General features: G+C 41.1%; 1 protein-coding gene across 1 annotated transcript; it reads left to right on the top strand.

The window, feature by feature from the left end:
- The first annotated feature begins 2,810 nt into the window (after positions 1-2,810).
- On the top strand, positions 2,811-19,656 carry slc17a5 (solute carrier family 17 member 5). The gene is made up of 11 exons (XM_071911882.2): positions 2,811-3,064; positions 6,211-6,401; positions 7,776-8,009; positions 8,671-8,758; positions 9,438-9,524; positions 11,778-11,896; positions 13,764-13,925; positions 14,194-14,326; positions 15,191-15,338; positions 15,930-16,020; positions 17,251-19,656. The coding sequence occupies exons 1-11, from the start codon at positions 2,980-2,982 to the stop codon at positions 17,386-17,388; spliced, it is 1,476 nt and encodes a 491-aa protein (XP_071767983.1). The 5' UTR covers positions 2,811-2,979; the 3' UTR covers positions 17,389-19,656.
- The last annotated feature ends 977 nt before the right edge of the window (positions 19,657-20,633 follow it).

Genomic DNA, 20,633 nt, shown 5'->3' on the forward strand with positions numbered 1-20,633 from the left:
GAAATATGCTATAGGCTATAAATAAAATTTTATCACTCTGTTTCTATAGGAATATTAGTGATTTTCTTTTCTTCTTTAGTGTATACAACAATGTATACAATGCATTTATATTGTACAGATTTACATAAGTTCATAAAGGTGTATAAAGTGGGTTTACCTCCCTCTAGCCATGAGGTTGCATTAAGGGAGTTTTAGTTTAGTTTAGTTTATTTGATAATCAAAAATAATGCACAGCCATCAGTCATGCATTATTTAAAATCATCGAGGATAACACATAAAGTTTCCAAAACTTTTTTCCAATGGTCCTCTTTTAAAAGACAAGAAGGCTAAGAAAACATGGCATTGGCTGGCCAAGAGTCACAGAATATACCACAAGAAAACATCAAATAAATTATATAAAAAACAGGCATATGAAAAGTGCTTGTTAATTACAATTTTCAATACAAACATCAACTAAAGATTTGAATAGTTCCCAAGAGTGATATTAACTGAGTGGTTTACTCTGCAATATTACTCAACACACACCTCTTTACCTTCATTTTAAAAGACCTTAAACTGACAGTCTGTTTGATTTGTAGGTCCAGTTTGTTCCATTCGGACGATCCCTGATATGCAAATGTACATTTGCCACGGTGACAGGTTTTTAAATCTGTAAAGCCCAACATTGGCTATGTTACTCCTGGTGTTATGGCCATGACTGTCTCTTACAAATGGAAAATCATTCTTCAAATAGGTTGGAGCGTAGTTATGGATGATTCTGTGAGCCACAGTCTGATTTGTGTGACTCTTGCCTCGACAGGAAGCCAGTTCAGTTGTTCAAAACAGCTCCTGCCAACATGAGCAGGGCCCCAATCTCAGAGGTCCAAAAGAAATGAATATTTAGGGGGAAGATGACTTCATCATCTACTACATCTACATCTACAACTATTAGAATATATTGAAGTATCAAAAGCACATTGTTCCTCATAGTAAGAAGCTTATAATAAAATAATAATCCAACATAATATTGGCTTAGACCATAACTGTATTTGGTGAATAAAATGACATAATGCATTTACAATACATGACATTTTTCCAGAGTGGGATTTAAAACGATTATCTACTGACAGATTGGCAGATATCATATCCTCCAGGTGTTCTCTTATCCTTTACATTAAGACTTCTCATTCATGACCATGACATTCATGAAGTTGGAAGGTCAGCACATGACAAGAAAAAGCATAGTGGAGCTACAACTTAACCAACTCACTTTCACGTCTTTCTTGGCCGGGTCATTTTCATAGCTTAATGTTAGGCTCATAACTATGGAGGCGACTCCAACTATGTAAATGCTGATAGGCCATTAACCGAATCAATGTGGTAACCACTCATCCACCCAGTGTCAGACTGATGTAAATGACATGAAAATAGAATCACAACCAGAAAATAAGACATAAATTACCACTATTCTTCAGTTTTATTTCCTTCCTTCATATCTCCGTGCTGCTGCCCAGGGTAACCGAGGGACGGACACTAAGTCAGCTGTCACTATTTTCTGTTTATTTTAACATCTTTGGCATTTAGATGATAGTCTTAGTGCGACAGTATAATCGGGGTGATAGTCAAGATCACCTTAGTTGAGTCCAAGTCAATTCCAAGACCGGGTCCAAAGGGAGTCGAGACCAAGTCAAGACGGACACTTATAGAGCAAATCTAGTCATATTCAAGCTCTTGGAAGTGGGTTAAACTTTTTCACATTTTAGGAGGAAGTGCATCTCTGTCTGTCTCAACCTCACCTGTCGAACAGTGACCACATATTCTGTTTTCTTTTGGTTGCCAAGATGTCTTCCTGTTCCGATTGCCAATTCGTGGTCACTGAGCCGGTACCTGGTGAGGATCTGTCTCTGCTTCCTGTCTCTGACAGTCAGTGCCGGCGCGTGCCAATCTAGCGCCCTGGGCAAAAAACAGTAAATGCCGCCCATTCAAATGTTCTCACGTTTTATCAACTATTTCACATAGGGTTGCCAACTACAAACTCAAATACTAATAATAATATGATGCCCATTGTTATTGCCACACAATGACGCACAGCATCGATCAGTTTCTCTCTCTCTCTCTCTCTCTCTCTCTCTCTCTCTCTCTCAAACACACACACACGCACACACACACACACACACACACACACACACACACACACACACAAACAACGTTACCATGCAAAACTAGAAAAATACTATGAAAATTTGCACTTTACTTCATTCCTGACATGTAAATTCAAATACCATTTTACTAATCCATCATCCTGTCTGGAATAACTTCACCTTCATATTCCTGCTACGAATCTTCGTCCTCCTTTTTCATCCATCCTTTTTTCTCCAAGCAGGATTTTTATTGTAGCAGTAAATAGGTTTACATAATGTCACCAAATTGTACAGTAATGTGGAAATAAGAATACGAGTTATTTTGCCACTACCAGCACCAACTGTGTGCATTTTCTTCCATTGATAACTTGAGCATTCACACATGAATGAAGCTGACATTACATTGCTTAGACCTGTTAATTCTTTTCAGCTCTTCAGAAGTGCAGAAGGCCTAGGCCTTGCATTTGTGTTTCTCAGTATCTTTACAGTGTTGTGATTATTGTTTGACAGAACAGAATACACACCAAGCTTTATAGCATATTTTTTATGATCAAGAGAAATACCACTTCAGTAAAGCTTCGGGGCTTTTATTTTGAAGGGTGGGGACGAGATTCTACCGGAAGTAAGTTAGTGTTTATTGTGGTGACGACTGGCCTCACACTGCTTCACGTGACATGGGTCAGAGTTTGGTGTTGTTTGGAGCAGATATGGAAGTGTTATAGAGCAGGAACTGTACAAGCGGCGCGTATCTTTGTTCAGACTTGAGCTAGCTAACCCGAAGCTCCGCTAGCTTGTTGTTGTTGTCGTTAGCTTCACACTGCGATGCTCCAGACCGCAGCTGATAAACCCTGGATGTGAAATGGACCAGTATGGGACGGACACGGAGGCGGATGAGCAGGAGACACCGCTGCTTCACCGAGGACAAGCTGACAAAGTCCAAAGAGGTGAGTGTAAAATAACTTTAGCTATCTAACAGCAACGTTATCTGGAAGCGAAGTTCATCCCCACTAAGTTATCCGGTGTTTCCTGTGGAAATTGCTTATAGGCATGGTGGCATAGGCTTTGGTCCCAGGAAAAATATTCTCCAGCCGTAATAATACTGCCAGTTGGTATTGTGTAACCTGACTCCACCGTCCAGATTGATAAAATTACTATTTATTACTGGAAAAAAGGCCCGGATTCCAGTTGTAATAATATCGATGCAGCCAGAACCCTACCCTGCAGGGGGCTCTGATCGGCTGTGGTCCGCCAGCTGAAATAAGAATACGACTTCCGGTCCGAGTTTTTCAGAATAAAAGCGTAATTTCTACAAAACCACAACAAATATCGACTAAAAACAAAGCTTTTTGCACAAAAAACAAAGTAATTAAGCAACAAAATACGACTATACAATCTCTGAAATGTTTTTCCATGATAAGAATAGTTGAAAGTTCCCCTCTACATTTAAACAGAGATTTGGCATTTTTGGACAACATAGGCTACACAGATACAAACACTGCACAGGTCACCTTTCATTGTAACTGCACAAGTTCTATGTCAAAACCAGAGGTTGGGACTCGAGTCACATGACTTGGACTCGAGTCAGACTCAAGTCACGGTTTTAAATACTTGACACTTGACTTGATGCATGAAGAGAAGACTTGAGACTCGACTTGACTTGGGTTCTGGTGACTTGGGACTTGACTCTGACTTGTACTTTGATGACTTGAAAAGGTTTCTAAAGTATTGACTTGAGATCTTGTGTTTGTGTAAATGACTTAGATTGAAAGTGATGAGATTTGTTCCAGCAGATGACTGAATTTAAATTCTGTTTTCTGAATTTGTATGGAATGATTGAATTTATTGAAGTTGAAACTGATTATTGAAATCAAACTCATGATGCTCTTACCAAGTTTTTATCCTATTAAAACCATATTGCATTGAAAAGTCCTAGATATTTAGTTTTCTTTAAGATATTAAATTGATACTGGACTCTTGATTTGTTCTGACTTGACTTGCTGTTCTACATTTAGACTTGAGACTTGACATTAATGACATGGACTTGACTTGGTGTTCTACATTTAGACATGGGACTTGACTTGAGACTTGTGCCTCAAGACTTGAGACTGACTTGGGACTCGAGCAAAATGGACTTGGTCACACCTCTGGAACACTCCTACAGACCTGAACTTTCACTACACACCAATATTTAGGTTGAGCTTGAGAAGCTTGAGAAAAGTCATGGTAGGCCCTCAAAGTCAGCCATACTGTAATAATGTGACATTTGTAGAATAAAGTGGACACTGTACAGTTTACCTTTCATTGTAACAGCACAAGTTCTGTGTCAAAACACTCATGCAGATGTGTACTTTCACTACACACTAACATTTAGGTCCAAGCTGTTTAAGAAAAGTAGTGTGGCTGACTTTGTGGGCCTCAGGGTTTGCTTTGTGACCCGCCTTTAAACAACTTAATTAAACCGACTATAAACACGTTTGCGATCTCAGGAAAGTAGTTCCGTAGCACAGAAAATAGTCCCCAGCATAATGACGAATTTGTTCCCATTTGAATTTGATTTGGTAATAACTACAACAGCCTGACTTTTCGTGGTAACAGTTAGCGATTTTTAAAATTGAAACTAAGTCTTTGTGAGCTGTATTTAAAGGTTTTTAGCTTACAATTGGAGCCAATGACTTCCGGATTGACGGCTAAAAACGGTACGTGGGAAGTCAGAAAGTAACGGGAGTAGAGCAAACACATTGTTGATGTTGTTATTTTTATAGGATTTGTTGACGGTAAGCAATGCATTAAAAAACACCAGCGTTATCCTTTAAGGTTAGGCAACTTAAACAACTTTGGGGAATGTTTTGGTTTCATGTAACCCTTTAGTGGTGGGAACATGTATTTCTTGCACTTTTTGTGCATTTTAAGAGTTTGTGCTTATTTCAAACAATTCAATTTCATGTTGCCGACTGTTAAAATTGATACAGATCAGTAGCACTTTAATTTCACGACACAATTGAGACACATCTGATTTTATTTTTGATGCTGTTATTTCAATTTTTATTTGTGTTGTTTAAAGCTATCCTTACAGTTTCTATAATCTAAACCAGCATTTAAAAATGTTGTTATTTAAGAAAAAGTTAAACTCTCTTGTGATTGACATAATACATTTGTTTTTAAATGTTTGAAGCATATTACAGTACTGTTTTTAATGTTTTCATCTTTTTAATAGTTATTGAGATAATATCGTAATCGTAAGATAGCCTAATTTTGGTCAAGACAATCATACTATGAAATTTTCATATCGGCACAGGCCTATTCAGGAGATCAGGCTTATCGGCTAGCTAATTCACAGCTAATTTACATCATGCTTGTCTTGGAGGGCACATGGTTAACACCAGACAGACATCAATAAAAAGGCTCTTAGTATATTTCTTCCTGCCTGTCCTGTGCTTCTCTCTGCACGCTGCACTTGTTTTGGATTGACTTGCTGTTGGATCACGAGTTGTGGGACATCTGCTCTGAGCTCATAGTACAAGGACATTCCTACCTGAGCTATGGGACGGCCCGCATTTACATAGTTGGAGTCACCTCCATAGATATGCTGAAACATTAGGCTATGCAAATGACCTGGCCATGAAAGACATGACTTCATACAAAACAAGGGAGTGGCACCGGTCTGACCATGGTTTACATAATTACACTCAAGTCTGCAAGTAATCATAACCTGAAGTTTAGTTATGAAAATAAACCAGACATGAAAGATATGGAAATGAGTTGGATAAGTTACACTCAGTGTTTGGGGAAAAAAAGAAACTTTATTTCCAAAACACTACAAATCTATTTTGGGAAAAAATAATTGTTATCTGAAATTTTAGCTCTGTTCCTTTTTTCTTACTCTCTTACACGTGGGAGGGAAAGTCAAGTCAAACTCCACTGCAGAATATGACAGTTAAATATTGCTTTGCATAACAGCAAACATACACACCTCAGAGAGCATTACTTAAGAGCATTACTTTACAAAGTGTGATTGTCCACTGGTAAACATACACATGATCTGTGAAATAGCACTTATTTCAGTTATTTCTCCCTCACGCTCACCTCGCAGCCCCAGCATGCGGTTCGGCGCGCTACGGCCTGGCGTTCCTCTCCTGCTACGGCTTCTTCGTGGTCTACGCCTTGCGGGTCAACCTCAGCGTTGCCATGGTGGATATGCTCAACACCACTCACCAAACCAGCGGCAACCACAGTGTGTGTCCCGCCCACGGCAGCCCCGCACGGCCCAAACACAACCGCACGGTGAGGGAGAACGTGACTGTGGCTGACCAGGTGGAGAGTAAGGCTGCGTTCACACCAAGCTCAGTTGTTCTGAGCGGCTCATTCAAACTCTGGAGTGTTTATTGCTGTAGTTCGGTTTGTTTGGCCAGGTGAGAACAATGATATCCAAACTCTGGTGGCACCAAATAACGGCACTGAGACACCTGAAAATGTGACTCTCAGTCCGCTAACAAAAGAACTGCAGTGCAGTTTGTAAGGAGTGAGATTGTAATCCAAACCAACTACAGGAAATGACCCCAAAACGCAAGGGTTTATGGGTAAAGAGAGATAGATACTGACATCTGATAGCCCGCAGTTCCTCATTCTTGGAAAACCTAGCATACCAAAATGAACCGCGGGCAAACCGCAGTCTGCACTGATGCTCATATTCAGCTATTTCTTCATATGTCTAAACTGGTATGAACACCAGAGAAGGTAAATTACAGAAAAGAGTGCAGACAAGTCCGTCATGCTTAGCCAAAGTTACAGGGATGGGAATTGGATTTATTTTGACTTGCACTCTAAATGTTAATAGTCTATTAAATAACATTCTCAAGGTGTTGAACAAGGCGCCGAACCCCCAGCTGCTCCAGTGGAGCTAATCAGTGACCAACAGAGGAAGACTGGTTACCCAAAACTGCTCTTACATTACTGTGAGAACAGTCTTGCCTTAGTGCTATTATGTCGGGGCTATTAATAGATTGTGTGGTTTAGGTTAGGTTGATAATAGGCTGTGCTGATTGACCGCATCTCCACAGACGTGATGCAGCAAGACCAGACCACAGTCCACTATTGAAGTAGGCTATACTTATGTCCTTAAGTGTGTGTGTGTGTGTGTGTGTGTGTGTGTGTGGCAGTCTTGGCCATGTTCACACACTTTTTACAAGCTGTTAGAGGCTTACGGATTGCAGCGCTATGTGGGTGGGGGTAGGGGGGGGGAAGCAATTATAAAAAGATGGTGGGAGAGAGAGAGTAACAGACAGACCGACAAATTGGAAGGCACACTAATTGACTGACAGGGGCACACACACACACACACACACACACACACACACACACACACACACACACACACGCACACAGAGCTAAACAAACAGAAAAAATGGGTCCAGCCTCTGCAGTAATAGCGAACCAGTCTATGTGGCAGAGGTGATGCTCTTTGTGTCCTTAAATGTTCTCTTCTTTGCTTTCTGGATTTGATGCATTTGCAGCACAAGCTCACCATTAAAGACACTGTGTTTTCCAGGAAGTAAAAGTAATGGGAGTTCATTTCATGGGGACTGTAAGTTGCACTGAACCATCATAATATCTGATTTAGACTCTAATACATTTGCCGCCCCTCCCCCCCCCCCACAGGCCAGTGTGTACGACTGGGACTCGGAGACCCAAGGCTGGATCCTTGGCTCCTTCTTCTACGGCTACATCGTGACTCAGATCCCCGGCGGCTACCTGGCCAGCCGCTTCGGGGCCAAGTGGCTGATGGGCTTTGGGATCCTGTGCACTGTCCTGTTTACACTGCTCACCCCGGTGGCTGCTGACCTGGGCGCCGGCTACCTCATCGCCACCCGGGTGCTGGAGGGGGTCGGAGAGGTAAGGGGTCATGACGTGGATCTCGGTCGGTTTAAAGACCCCGTGAAACAGGATGTTGGGTCGGGGCATAACGCAGGGAAGGATCATGCAAAAGTGTAAACCAATGGAATATCAGTCTGGGAGAGAAAGGCAGTTTTAGTTGATGGGTGATGGTTTTATTGGTTGGAATTTTTATTTACTCCTTCTGGTGCAACATGAGGTCACCATTAAAGATACACTGATTTCCAGGAAATAAAGGAAATGGCAGTTCATTTCACGGGGACTTTAATTCTGACGTGGAAGGGACTTCATTTAAAATACACTCAACATTATTTGCACAAGCTGATTACACAAAACCACAAGTGTAAATGTTACTCCACCCAAAACACAGTTAGCGTTGTTTGCCCAAGTTAGAAGTACTAAGGGCGAACAGAAGGGCTTCTTTGCCTCAGCACACAACAATATTTACAAGCTAGTGATAATAAAACGCTTAATATTTACAAAATGATGATCTTGCAAGACCATCATTGTCCCTAATGGACTCGTTAAATTAGACACAGACAGCCAGACAGACTAATGGATAGATGGGGAGTAGTAGGATGGATAAATGGATGGATGGATGTACTTTGAGTGTGTTTTCTGCTCTCCTGCTGATGCTCTTGATGCTCATGTTGGTCTTCAGGGAGTCACTTTCCCTGCAATGTACGCCATGTGGGCAGCGTGGGCCCCGCCGATGGAGAGGAGCCGCCTGCTCACCATCTCCTATACTGGTAGGACACACACACACACACACACACACACAGGGGATGAGCTCCAAGTTAAACATCTGCAGTGTGCATTAGACACACAGTGAAAAACATCTGACAATGTTTGTGAGCAAACCCCATTCCTATTTCACGGTTTTACTTAACAACCTGCCAAGGGCCGGTAAACTGAATACATTTACCTGTCAAACATAATTTCTATTAGTCAAAATAATCAATATACATTTTTCATAGAAATGTGTTTTCAGTGCTATTTCTTGTATAGAATCAGGTACTGTGTGTGATAGACAAGAGCAGAGTTTTAATTTAAAACTTATTTATACAATGGATCTTTTTCACTGACTGGCCCAATATTTAATAAAAAGCTAATACCTGCCTGATATACATTGACTGTACAAAATATTAGGGTCATCTTTCTGATATTGAGTTGTAGCCCCTTTTGCACAATCCACACCTCCGTTAACTCAAAGCTTAACCTTCTCTAACTCGTCTGCTTCTCTTTATCTACCTCTCCTGCTTTGTGATTGATTGGTATCGATTTAGTAAGGGAAATCGATATGGGATAATGGCTTTTACCTGGATTCACCTCTATTTTTTTTTGTAAAGCACTTTGTAACTGCGTTTTGATAAGTGCTCTATAAATGAAGTTGATGATATTATTATTGTCTTCTGTTTTCCACCTCAGGAGCACAGCTGGGGACGGTGATCTCCCTCCCTCTGTCTGGTGAAATCTGCTTCTACCTGGACTGGACCTACGTCTTCTATGTGTTTGGTAATACCAGTTAGTGGGGGGAAATGGGGAGGGGGGGGGGGGGGGAGGTGGCTTTAGGGGCCCCTTCAGAGAGGCGAGGTGACTCTGTATTAACTTAGATGCTTTCCAGAGGGGGGGACCCAAGCGTCACGTCCTGTCAGTGGGCCCAGATCTCCCAGTAATGCCACTGGTTAAGGTATTTCTGGAATATTTTGGAATTTTTAGAGGTGTATAAAGAGGGGGAAAGTCGAGGAATTTTGCTGGGAAAGACTCAGGGAACTTTACAAATGGGCCACTTTAATGGAATTTATGAGAATATATTTTACAACATATTTCACACATCCATTGAAACCAGACTGTTCACCCATTTAGAAAAACAACATTAACAAACCAGGAAGGAATAATGTTTTTGGTTGTGGAAGCGCTCCCAACTTACCGTATTTCCTCTAATAGTGGCCGGTAGTCAATTAAAAGCCGGGTCTCTGATAATGGCCGGGGGCGTGGTCGACGCGAACAAATAAAGGCCGGCCCCAAATACAGGCCGGGGGAAAAAACAAAGGAAAAAACAACGGTGGATACCGGTAAACTCCTGCTGCCTGTTATATAATGTAACTGTAGTTTGTAGTAACGTACAAGTGCCACAAGATGGCTCGGCCGGCGGAAGTCTCTGGAGCATGCCGTCGTCCATTACCGTAATTATCGGTAATGCATTGCAGTAACAAAAAAACGGCTACCTAACGTCACCTGCTTCGGATGTTATCAGCCGATTAAATGGGCGTTATCAGTTGTCATCGGGACCATAGATTTGAGGTAGTATGGCCCTACTCTACCTCCTAATTGGCTCAGTAGGCTGTTATCGTCTACCTACTACCTCAAATCTATGGTCCCGATGACAACTGATAACAGCCATTTAATCGGCTGATAACATCCGAAGCGGGTGCTAACGTACCCCAACAGATGCAGATCAGAAAACAAGGAGGCTTCGTACTAAAATATGAGCAAATATACTTATCAAACAGAGGGAATTAGAAATAAAGGCCTGTCTCTAATATAAGCCTGCTTCCAATAAAGGCCTGGTACCCTCTGCAGTTGAGGTAAATAAAGGCCCGGGCCAATATTAGAGGAAATACGGTAGTTATGGAAAGTCAGGGAATTTCACATCAGGGCCACGGTGGGAAACCCTGTGCCGCTGAATACCACCCCTCCTCCTTTCCTTGAAAACAAAACATGAAAGATGATGTTTCAGCTTCTCTGATTGGGGGGAAATGCACACTTGGTGTAATGAGTCTAGTACACAAGACTTTAAAGTGTAGCAGCACTCCAAACATCACATGAAGCGTGTGGCTCTACTTGCAAGTCTTGTGTATTTCAGAATCTCTGGACTCAAGCGGCCTCTCCATTGACTAGTCGCTGATCTTCTTTTGTCTTTTTTGCTTTGGATAAGCTTTTTACACTTCTTCTTCACCATGTTTTTCTTTTTTAGCCTGAGACGAGCTGTGTTTCCACTGCTCATGCACTGTTTGCGGATCACAGTCATCGTCTTTGTTCCTCTTTGGTTTGTGGAAACAATGATTTAGCAAGTTGAAGAAGGAAATAACTTTACAGATGCAGCCATTGTAGAAGTCCCACTTTTTTCCCTGCTTGCTTGCTGAGCTGCTGCTGTAATTTGGCTTCATTCCCAAGTGGAACTTCTTGGATAAATTAAACAAATTAAGTGTTCTCTTGTTTCAGCCATCAGAAGTTAAAAAGAATGGTCGAGTAGCTAGTTGGTTGGGAGTTTTTAGAGTTTTATGTTGCAACATGCTCATTTGTTTCGTGTCCCAGAAGAGTGTCCCATCCTCACTAATTGAGACGCTGTAGATTCGCCCTATTTGCCCAAATGAATTCTGGTGTCAGGTGTGGTCACTGGTGGGAAATCTTCTCGAAAACATAAGAGCGAAATCCAAACTGTCTCCTAAACAGCAGCAGAGAAAGCTGGAGTCACCAACGTGAGATCTTTTCCTCTCTTGTCTCTTCGGTTTCCTTTGGTACAAAACAATCAGACAGACCGGTTTACTGACGTCCCCTTCCAGGATTTCTGGGTATTAAAGTTAAAATTTTTCAAATGGTTACATCTCGCTGACATCTAGATCCACCAGTGTGCGAAGTTGCTTATTGCAGCTTTAAAGAAAGAGCTGTCTGCAGAAGTAATGCAGGATAAATGCATGGAGGAGGACTTCTATAATGGGCGCCAATGTAAATCTGATGTAAAATGAGTGTTCATCATGTGTTCAGGTGCTGTTGGCCTGGTCTGGTTCGTCTTGTGGGCCTTGCTGGCTTTTGACACCCCAAACACTCACCCACGGATCTCGGAGCGAGAGAGACTCTACATCACCACCTCCCTGAAGAACGAGGTAACACATTAGACTAGTAAGGAAAGTGGACTGACAAACAAGGCTGCTTGGGTTCGTGGGAGGTGAAGGTTTGTTTGTTTTATCATTGCTATCATTGCTTTGGCAAGCCTAGATAAAGACTTCCAACCCAGTACTAACATTGCTACTTCAGCTCACTGAAACCGATTTTATTATTTATCCCAGTAGGAAATTCAATATCACAAATTCAAAGTCCAAATTAGAAACTTTAGTGCAGTTGCCATGTTCTAAAACATGCATTTGTCTGGAATTAAAAACATTGGTGAATTTACGGGCTAGTTATGTAGTGTGGATGAAATGAATACTGGTTTGTGGAGCTAATAAAGTGTCCCATACATTATATAGAGATTCTTGAAACTGCTAGAAAATTTTCTTTCCATTATTTATGATTTAACATTTTTGTTGAATTAGGTTAGTAAAGTCATGTAGAAAATAACAAAGACATAAGCACTCCAAAAAGCAATAGCCTAACATGAACTACAGTGTTGTTTATGTATTTATATATTTATTTAATTTTTTTGACATACAACTCATTCTCAATCTCCTATTCATGTTGAATGGGAGATGAGATCCCTGAGTGATGTTGTGATATTGCCAAGGCGGTAACAGAGTTAGAAAGTATTTTCATAGCACATTCCTGTCTTATACAACACTTGAAGCCTGTTTCATAATCTCAGTGTATTGCAGCATTTTATTCTCTTATCTTTCTTACTCAGCTGTTAGGCCACAACATTCACCATGAATCTGCAGTTTAAGTGTTGCCTCCTTAAACACATTTTTGGCGGTGACAAATGGTGAACACTCGAATTAGTGTTCACCATTTGTCAGTGCCTCACTGTACTGTGAGTGCATATGTTTTTTTCATGGGTGGTCACAGTGGGAGTCGAACCCCTAAACCCCAGCAGGGTTTGGTGTCCCAGTGGGTTGGTGTACCCACTAATTTAGTGCAAATAATGCGCCACATCACTGCATCTTCTCCAAGGTGTGTGAATCAAAAAGAAGCAGAAGAATGAAGAAAATCAGCTACTCTTAAACCCTAGTGAAAAGAGCTGGAAATTAACGGAAGCTCAGGGCAAAAAATACCCTTGGAAGTTCATAAAATGCATGTGAAATTAAAAATCAGGGGGCAAAAAAAGCCCCCGATAATTAGGCGTGTATCCTTTTTTTTGCATTTCACCCTGTTCACCTTTTTTATATTGAGTTGAAACACATGAATGTGAGCACTGTCCCCCATGGGCTACCATAGGTGATTCGTGGGATCCTATGACCAGGCATTTCCAGTGCATTTTGGGAGCGTGTTTTGATGAGAAAACAACCAAGCATGCAGCCTGAAGCGATAGCAGACTTAAATGCTCACCCCTCATAAACCACTGCATCAACAAAAAATAAAATGACCAATATGGCAAAAAAAAAAAACCTCAACAGTCAAGGTGTGGAAGATGGACTGGCTGGAGACTGGAGTGGTGGAAATGGCAACATCCTCTTCTGTAAGGCCTGCTGTCAGTTTCCTGCAGTCGCAAAGAAGTTAAAACAGATCTTAGTGGCACAAATTGCAATATGCAATGCAAGTTGAATTCATAGTTGAATAAAATTGCCTCTAGAAATCGGATCAAGGGGGCAAAAACTGCCCTCTGAAACAAAAGTAAATGAAAAAAGTCAATCGTTCTTCAAGAGTAACTGAATTTTTTCATTCTTCTACCCACTGATTTACACAGGACTGCACAGAATATGCAGTGTGTAGTTATTACAGATGTATCAGTGATTAGGCATCAACGGTTATTGTATTAATGGGGAATCTGTCTATCCATCTATCCGTCCATCCCTGGTTTGTGCTTGCTGTTTGCTCCAGCTGTCCAGCTCGGTGGACCACATCCCCTGGGGCTCCATAGTGACGTCCGGACCGCTGTGGGCCATCGTCGTCGCTCACTTCTCCTACAACTGGACCTTCTACACCCTGCTCACCCTGCTGCCCACCTACATGAACGACATACTGGGCTTCAGCATACAGCAGGTGAGGAATTCTGGATCTCTCTCACACACACACACACACACACACACACACACACACACAGGCCTCATTTATACTCCGCAATGCAGGCAAACACTAGCAGGGAGAATTGGATTGTGTTTATAACGGTGTAAGAGTATCCGAGAGTGGAATTGTCATGAAAAAAACTATTTATACCCAGATCTGAATCACGTATAGTAACCGTATGATAATAAAAAAAAGTGAAATACTCATGTGCTGTATGGTGACTGCTGTCTCGTGTCCACAACAGAACGGCATGCTGTCGGCTCTGCCCTACATCGGCTGTGCTGTGCTGGCGGTGCTGGCCGGCCAGCTTGCCGACTACCTGAGGGAAACCTGCCAGTACCCTACTGTCGCTGTCAGGAAGGCCTTCTCCTTCGTCGGTGAGGAGGGGGAATATCACTGCACACGTATAATAAGAATATAATAAGCTTTATTTATATATTACAGCACCCTTCATACATGAAATGCAGCTCAGAGTGCTTTACAGTAAGTAGAGGAGAAACAAATACAGGTAAAAAAACAAAAAAAAACAATAAGACTTAAAGGAGGGGTATCATTTGCTTTTTCAGCAATTTTACATAATTACCTGGTGTCTATAAAGCCGAAGTAGGTTTAAAATAGGTTGTTTTACATAAGCACCTTCATATGCTAATGAGCTACTGCTCTGATTGGCTGGCCATTCTGGAAGGTACTTACTTCTGATTGGTGGAGCTGACTACAGACTAGTGTTACTCACTTCTGATTGGTGGAGCTGACTACAGGCTAGTGTTACTTACTTCTGATTGGTGGAGCTGACTACAGGCTAGTGTTACTTACTTCTGATTGGTGGAGCTGACTACAGGCTAGTGTTACTTACTTCTGATTGGTGGAGCTGACTACAGGCTAGTGTTACTTACTTCTGATTGGTGGAGCTGACTACAGGCTAGTGTTACTTACTTCTGATTGGTGGAGCTGACTACAGGCTAGTGTTACTTGCTTCTGATTGGTGGAGCTGACTACAGGCTAGTGTTGCTTGCTTCTGATTGGTGGGGCTGACTACAGGCTAGTGTTGCTTGCTTCTGATTGGTGGAGCTGACTACAGGCTAGTGTTGCTTGCTTCTGATTGGTGGGGCTGACTACAGGCTTGTCTCACATACCCAAAAGGCCATGCTGCAAGAACGCAGAAGAAGCAGCATGCGTTTGTCTTAATATTCCTCTGATGATGTTTTAACTGGTTGTGTGTGTTTCTGTGTGTGTTTGTGTAGGTATGATCGGGCCGGCGGTGTTCCTGGTGGCAGCAGGATTTACAGGCTGTAACTACATCCTGGCTGTAACCTTCCTGACCATCTCCTCCTCGCTGGGCGGGCTGTCGGCCGCCGGCTTCAACATCAACCACCTCGACATCGCCCCCTCGTGAGACTGCGACCCCTTCCTATCACTGAAATATTCTGAAAAAACATTCAACGTTTAAAATTCATATGAAGGGTTTATTTCCAAATCGCTGTATATCCTTTTTAAGAAGAATTTTGCTTCTTGAAATTCATCAGTCAACATTTCAACACAACAGATAATTCCATCCTCAGAAACATATTTTTTTGGGGGGTTTTTTTGGTCCATGACTGGGTCAAAGCAAGTGTATAATTGTGTACAATACAATTTTAGCTTTCACAATTTGGCGATATTGAAACATTTTAACATTTTGCAGTAATTTTAAATGGTCAAGATGTTGATAAACCATGCAGAAAGTGCAATAAAATGTTATTCCTCAAATCATTTGGACTAATTAACAATAAATGTTAGATCTTGTTATCGTGATTATCGTGAATTTTAACCATAATGATGCGTCCCTGGTGTGTGCGGGAACCTTTCTTCATATGAATATATTCAGGATGACAATACCAAGATCAATTTAGCAGTACTTTCACAAAACCTCATAAAATCACTGTAATGGATTTAGCAGGTAATGTGTACTTGGGCAAGTTAACTGTGTATTTGTCTTTGTAGGTATGCTGGCATCCTGCTGGGAATCACCAACACCTTCGCCACTATCCCCGGCATGGTGGGGCCAGTCATAGCGAGAGCGTTGACCAAACAAGTCAGTAACACACTTTCACATTCACACTGCTGTGGATTTGATTCCATATGATTTCATTTACCAACAACTACTTTTTGTGGCCTAAATGTATTTCAATAACCTCTGATCTATACTGCTGTCCTTACAAAGGCAAACTGCTGCAGTAACTGTTTTTTTTAAAGGTCTCAAAGGTCATAACTAGGGTTTAGATTTCATATTGACAATTACTATACCCATAAACTCTGCACTGTCCACTTCTGCATCAACAGTAGTTTTCCGGGGGCAGGAGATAAACTTTACAGTAATTTTTTTTATGACCGGACTTGAATTCCCTTATTCCCTCTGCAGCTTTCCATAAATGAAATTATGCATGGGACACAATTACAGGTTTACAGCCAGTAATACCATCCAAAGTAATGGATTAAAGTTCATATACAAGAATCCATGCACACACAGTGAGAGAGAAAAACAGGAGCCTACTAGCTCTCTGTATGTGTGCAGAGGAGCAAGAAAAAAAGCATAAAAAGTGGTGTGGGAATGAACCTCGTAGTCACCGTGTCATTTCACGTCGAAAGTAATCAGGGCAGATTGCCAAAACATCACTGTGCTCAGTGTGAACTCATGCCCTCGTGTTCCTAGGTTAACAGATGGTATCCTTACCTTACCTTGAAGCCCCATTTCCTCTCTAATTTTTTTTTAGTCAGTTTAGGATTATCAAGTTAACATTTTGGCCACCGAGAGGCATGCATGGTCTTCCATACAAAACAACACAATCATCCTCAATCTTGATGATGGTCATCGAGATCACTTGTTTTCTTTATTGTCCTCGTTGTCCATGTGAAGAGAATTGTTACATTTGCGTGTAAAATTCACTTATATGATTATGATTTAATTTGATGCACATGATATATAATTTAACATATATATATTATATAATCTTCCTCTTGTCATGAAAAACGGAGGCAGTAGTGGAATCTACACAGGAAGGTTTTGAATGCATTTTCGAAACAATCTTCCAAGGTTGACAAACTGTAAAATTTTGACCTTTATACAGTTGTACTTGGGGCACCGGTGATTTCAGTGAATTTCATTGCCACATGAATGTGTTTCAAGAAACAGAGGTTGAGGGGTAAAACCATTAATTGCACGCTGTCCCAATAATAATACTCTCGTGCAAATGGAGCTAAACTTTTTTCATTCCAATATTACTCCAATATCAATATGTCTTAACCTCTGCTGATTCTCCTCTAGAACACTATACAAGAATGGCAGACTGTGTTCTACATCTCCGCCGGTATCAACCTGTTCGGGGCGACGGTCTACACCCTGTTTGGCCGAGGCACGGTGCAGCCCTGGGCCGTCCCCAGGTCCTACTCTCATGGAGACTGAGCGCCCAAGACGAGTACCAGACAATATCCCGTTAACTGAATGGACAGAACTGAATCATAGGTTTAACGTTTTTATACAAAGGGTAGATTCAGCTAAGCAATCTGATTGGTCAAAGACGCGTTCTAGCCATGCTGATAATTCCCAGAAAGAATGGCAGACTGTGAGTTATTTACTGTGACTATGGGTACTCGGATGCTGCTGGATGCCAAACCTGTAATCACAGTAATGAACGATGGCAGATTGGAGTTTTGGTTCTACAAACATTTCCCAGGCAGAGCTGCTCTGGAGTGGGCGGGGCCAAAGAACCAGTTTTTCTGTGTAAGTAATGTTGAGTGAAGCCTAAAGTTGTTTTTTTTTACATTTTGGGACTGAACAACCAACCAACAGAGTGACTTATACTAGTTGCTGGTCACAGCTAAAAATGCAATTTAGCCATATTAAGTTATCTAGGTTAGCTAGTTAGCCTAGCTGTCCTTCCAAATTCAAACTAGCCATACCGGCCTGTAGCTAGCTAGGTAAGATAGTTAGCTAGCTGCTGACCTTCCAACATCATGAATGCCATGGTCATGAATGAAAAAATTAAGTCAATGCCATTTATGTTTTTATTTATATTTTGAGCACAGTTCCTTCTTTGCCTTTCAAGTTTGCCACTTGGCTAACTTGCGCTCTGAAAAACTGGTTCTTTGGCTCCGCCCACTGAGCTTTAACTCAACCAATGAGATTATTCCTGCCTCCAGAGCAGCTCCGCCTCTTAGAAAAGTAAAACTCCAACTGCGCCCTTGTGGGTATTATTGCTATATCAGCCTGCACTCTTAAGAAGGATGTCATTCCCATCACTTCTGTGTCAAGTTTGCGACAACACACACTGGTGTTGCTTTCCAACCAATCACTTGTTGTGGCATTATGTGTTTTTAAAAGTGTGCTGAAAAGTAAGAAACTTGTGTCATCCCAAACTAGACACAAGCTGTGTTTAATGTAACATCCTTTTTGAGAATGTGCTGTGGCTGCACAGTGCACAAACACTAGTTGGGAAAATAAGCCTTATAATGAAGCCTCTTAATCAGATTTTAAAGCTCTCGGTCCTTTTTGTGATTGTAAATGGACCATTCCCTTGTATTTCTTTGCCATATGGTGCAATTAAGGGATTATGTTTTTATTTTGTTTTCTTTTTTCCTCGTAGATTATCATGTAGCAGATGGTGGTCGTGTCCACCAGGCACCTCTTTTATTTAAGCTAGCAACTCGAAACATAGATATAGAAGGCACTGCTCATGACTGCTGCTGTTGCTGAGTATTGAAAACCATTTAAAGCCAGCACATTTGCTAAAAGTTTAAATATTTGCGACCTCTAGTGGTAAAAAAAAAAAAAAAATGCAAAGCTGTCGGTGCGTTCCACTTTCCAGGGACAAGAAGCCGGCGCTGTTAATTTGATTTGATTTGATTTGATTGGCGCTGTTAAGAGTTTCCTGGTGGACACACAGCCTTACTTTTGTTTACATGATTTGCACTTTGTGTCGGTGTCAAATCTCAGGTCTCTTGTTATGTCTCGTAAGGATCGAAAAGGAAGTTTGTTCACTTTTAACAGATTTATTGATGTTCAACAGTAAGGTCTGCTGCCTCATTGATACAAGTGTCATTGATTTAGATTCAACTGCACAATTATTTCAAATATGAAAACACAAATGCCAAATGAAAATGACATCTGTGACATTCATACCATGGCTAATGGTAGTAATTAATTTTAGCATTTGATTAAAAAATCACTGTAGCCAGCTGATTTTGACATATAAATTCTCCATGAACCTTGGACCATAGATTTGATTGTAAGCACAACATCTGTGCAGAAGAACCCTTTATAAATACGGCATCTGAAGAGGGAAAGCAGAAATAAGCCACAAGTGAAACATTTTGCCTTGGTTGTTATTTCTGCCAACAAGTAGCGCCCTCACCCTAACTTATCATGCACTGCACTTGTGCCTTATTACATTAGCCTAACCAGGGCCAGACAATTCAGGACTGAAGACTCACATGTAGAAATACCATTCCTCACTGTACAGATGAATTCAAGTTACTGATTATTTTCTTATTTTAGTTTTACAGCAGTCTTAATGTACAGGATAAGGGAACACTTGGAGGATATGATATCTGCCAACTTGTCAGTAGATAATCGTTTTAAATTCCACTCTGGAAAAATGTCTCAAATCTCTGTCATGTATTGTAAATGCATTATGTCATTTTATTCACCAAATACAGTTATGGTCTAAGCCAATATTATGTTTGATTATTATTTTAGTATAAGCATCTTACTAAGAGGAACCATGTGCTTTTGATACCTCAATATATTCTAATAGTTCTGAAACATTTATGAGAAACTCCCTTAATGTAACCTCTTGGTTATATGTAGAGGGAGGTAAACCCACTTAAACTCAGTTTACACACCTCTTTATTTGTGAAATACATTTATCCACCTTTATGAACTAATGAAAATATGTACAATATAAATTCATTGTATACATTGTTGTATACACTAAAGAAGAAAAAAAAATCACAAATATTCCTATAGAAACAGAGTGATCAGATTTTATTTGAAAGCACATTTCATAGAACAATGCTTTACAAACATGGTTAAAAACAGTTCAGGGTCATGAAAAGTGGATCACAGAAATAAGATCACAGACAGACACAAGAGCAGGAGAAGTAGGCTAACATTCATCTGTGAAGGCACCACTCCACCTGCTGTGAAGGGGCGTGTCTAGGGGGTGGCCCGGGGTGGCAAGGGCTACTCCTGAAATCTGACTGCCGCCCCAAAATCCTGAGTTATGATTGGCTGATGGGCATGGTAGAGGTGGGACCATCAAGCCAGCACAATGCAGCACCTGAAGATAAAAACCAGTAAGTAATGTTAGTAGCCTCCATTTTTATGCCTCCGCGCCGGTGACAGCCGTGGTCGGAGGCATAATGTTTTCAGGTTGTCCGTCTGTCCCATTCTCGTGAACGCGATATCTCAGGAACGCCTTGAGGGAATTTCTTCAAATTTGGCACAAACGTCCATTTGGACTCAAGGATGAACTGATTAGATTTTAGTGGTCAAAGGTCAAAGGTCAAGGTCACTGTGACCTCAAAAAGGGGTTAGGGTTAGGGTTTTTGGCCATAACTCAAGAATTGATATGCTAATTACGACAAAATTTCACACAAATGTCTAATAAGATAAAACGATGAAGTGATTACATTTTATATCCAAAAGTT

The sequence above is a fragment of the Centroberyx gerrardi genome, chromosome 15 (assembly GCF_048128805.1).
Source record: "Centroberyx gerrardi isolate f3 chromosome 15, fCenGer3.hap1.cur.20231027, whole genome shotgun sequence".
Classification (NCBI taxonomy): domain Eukaryota; kingdom Metazoa; phylum Chordata; class Actinopteri; order Beryciformes; family Berycidae; genus Centroberyx; species Centroberyx gerrardi.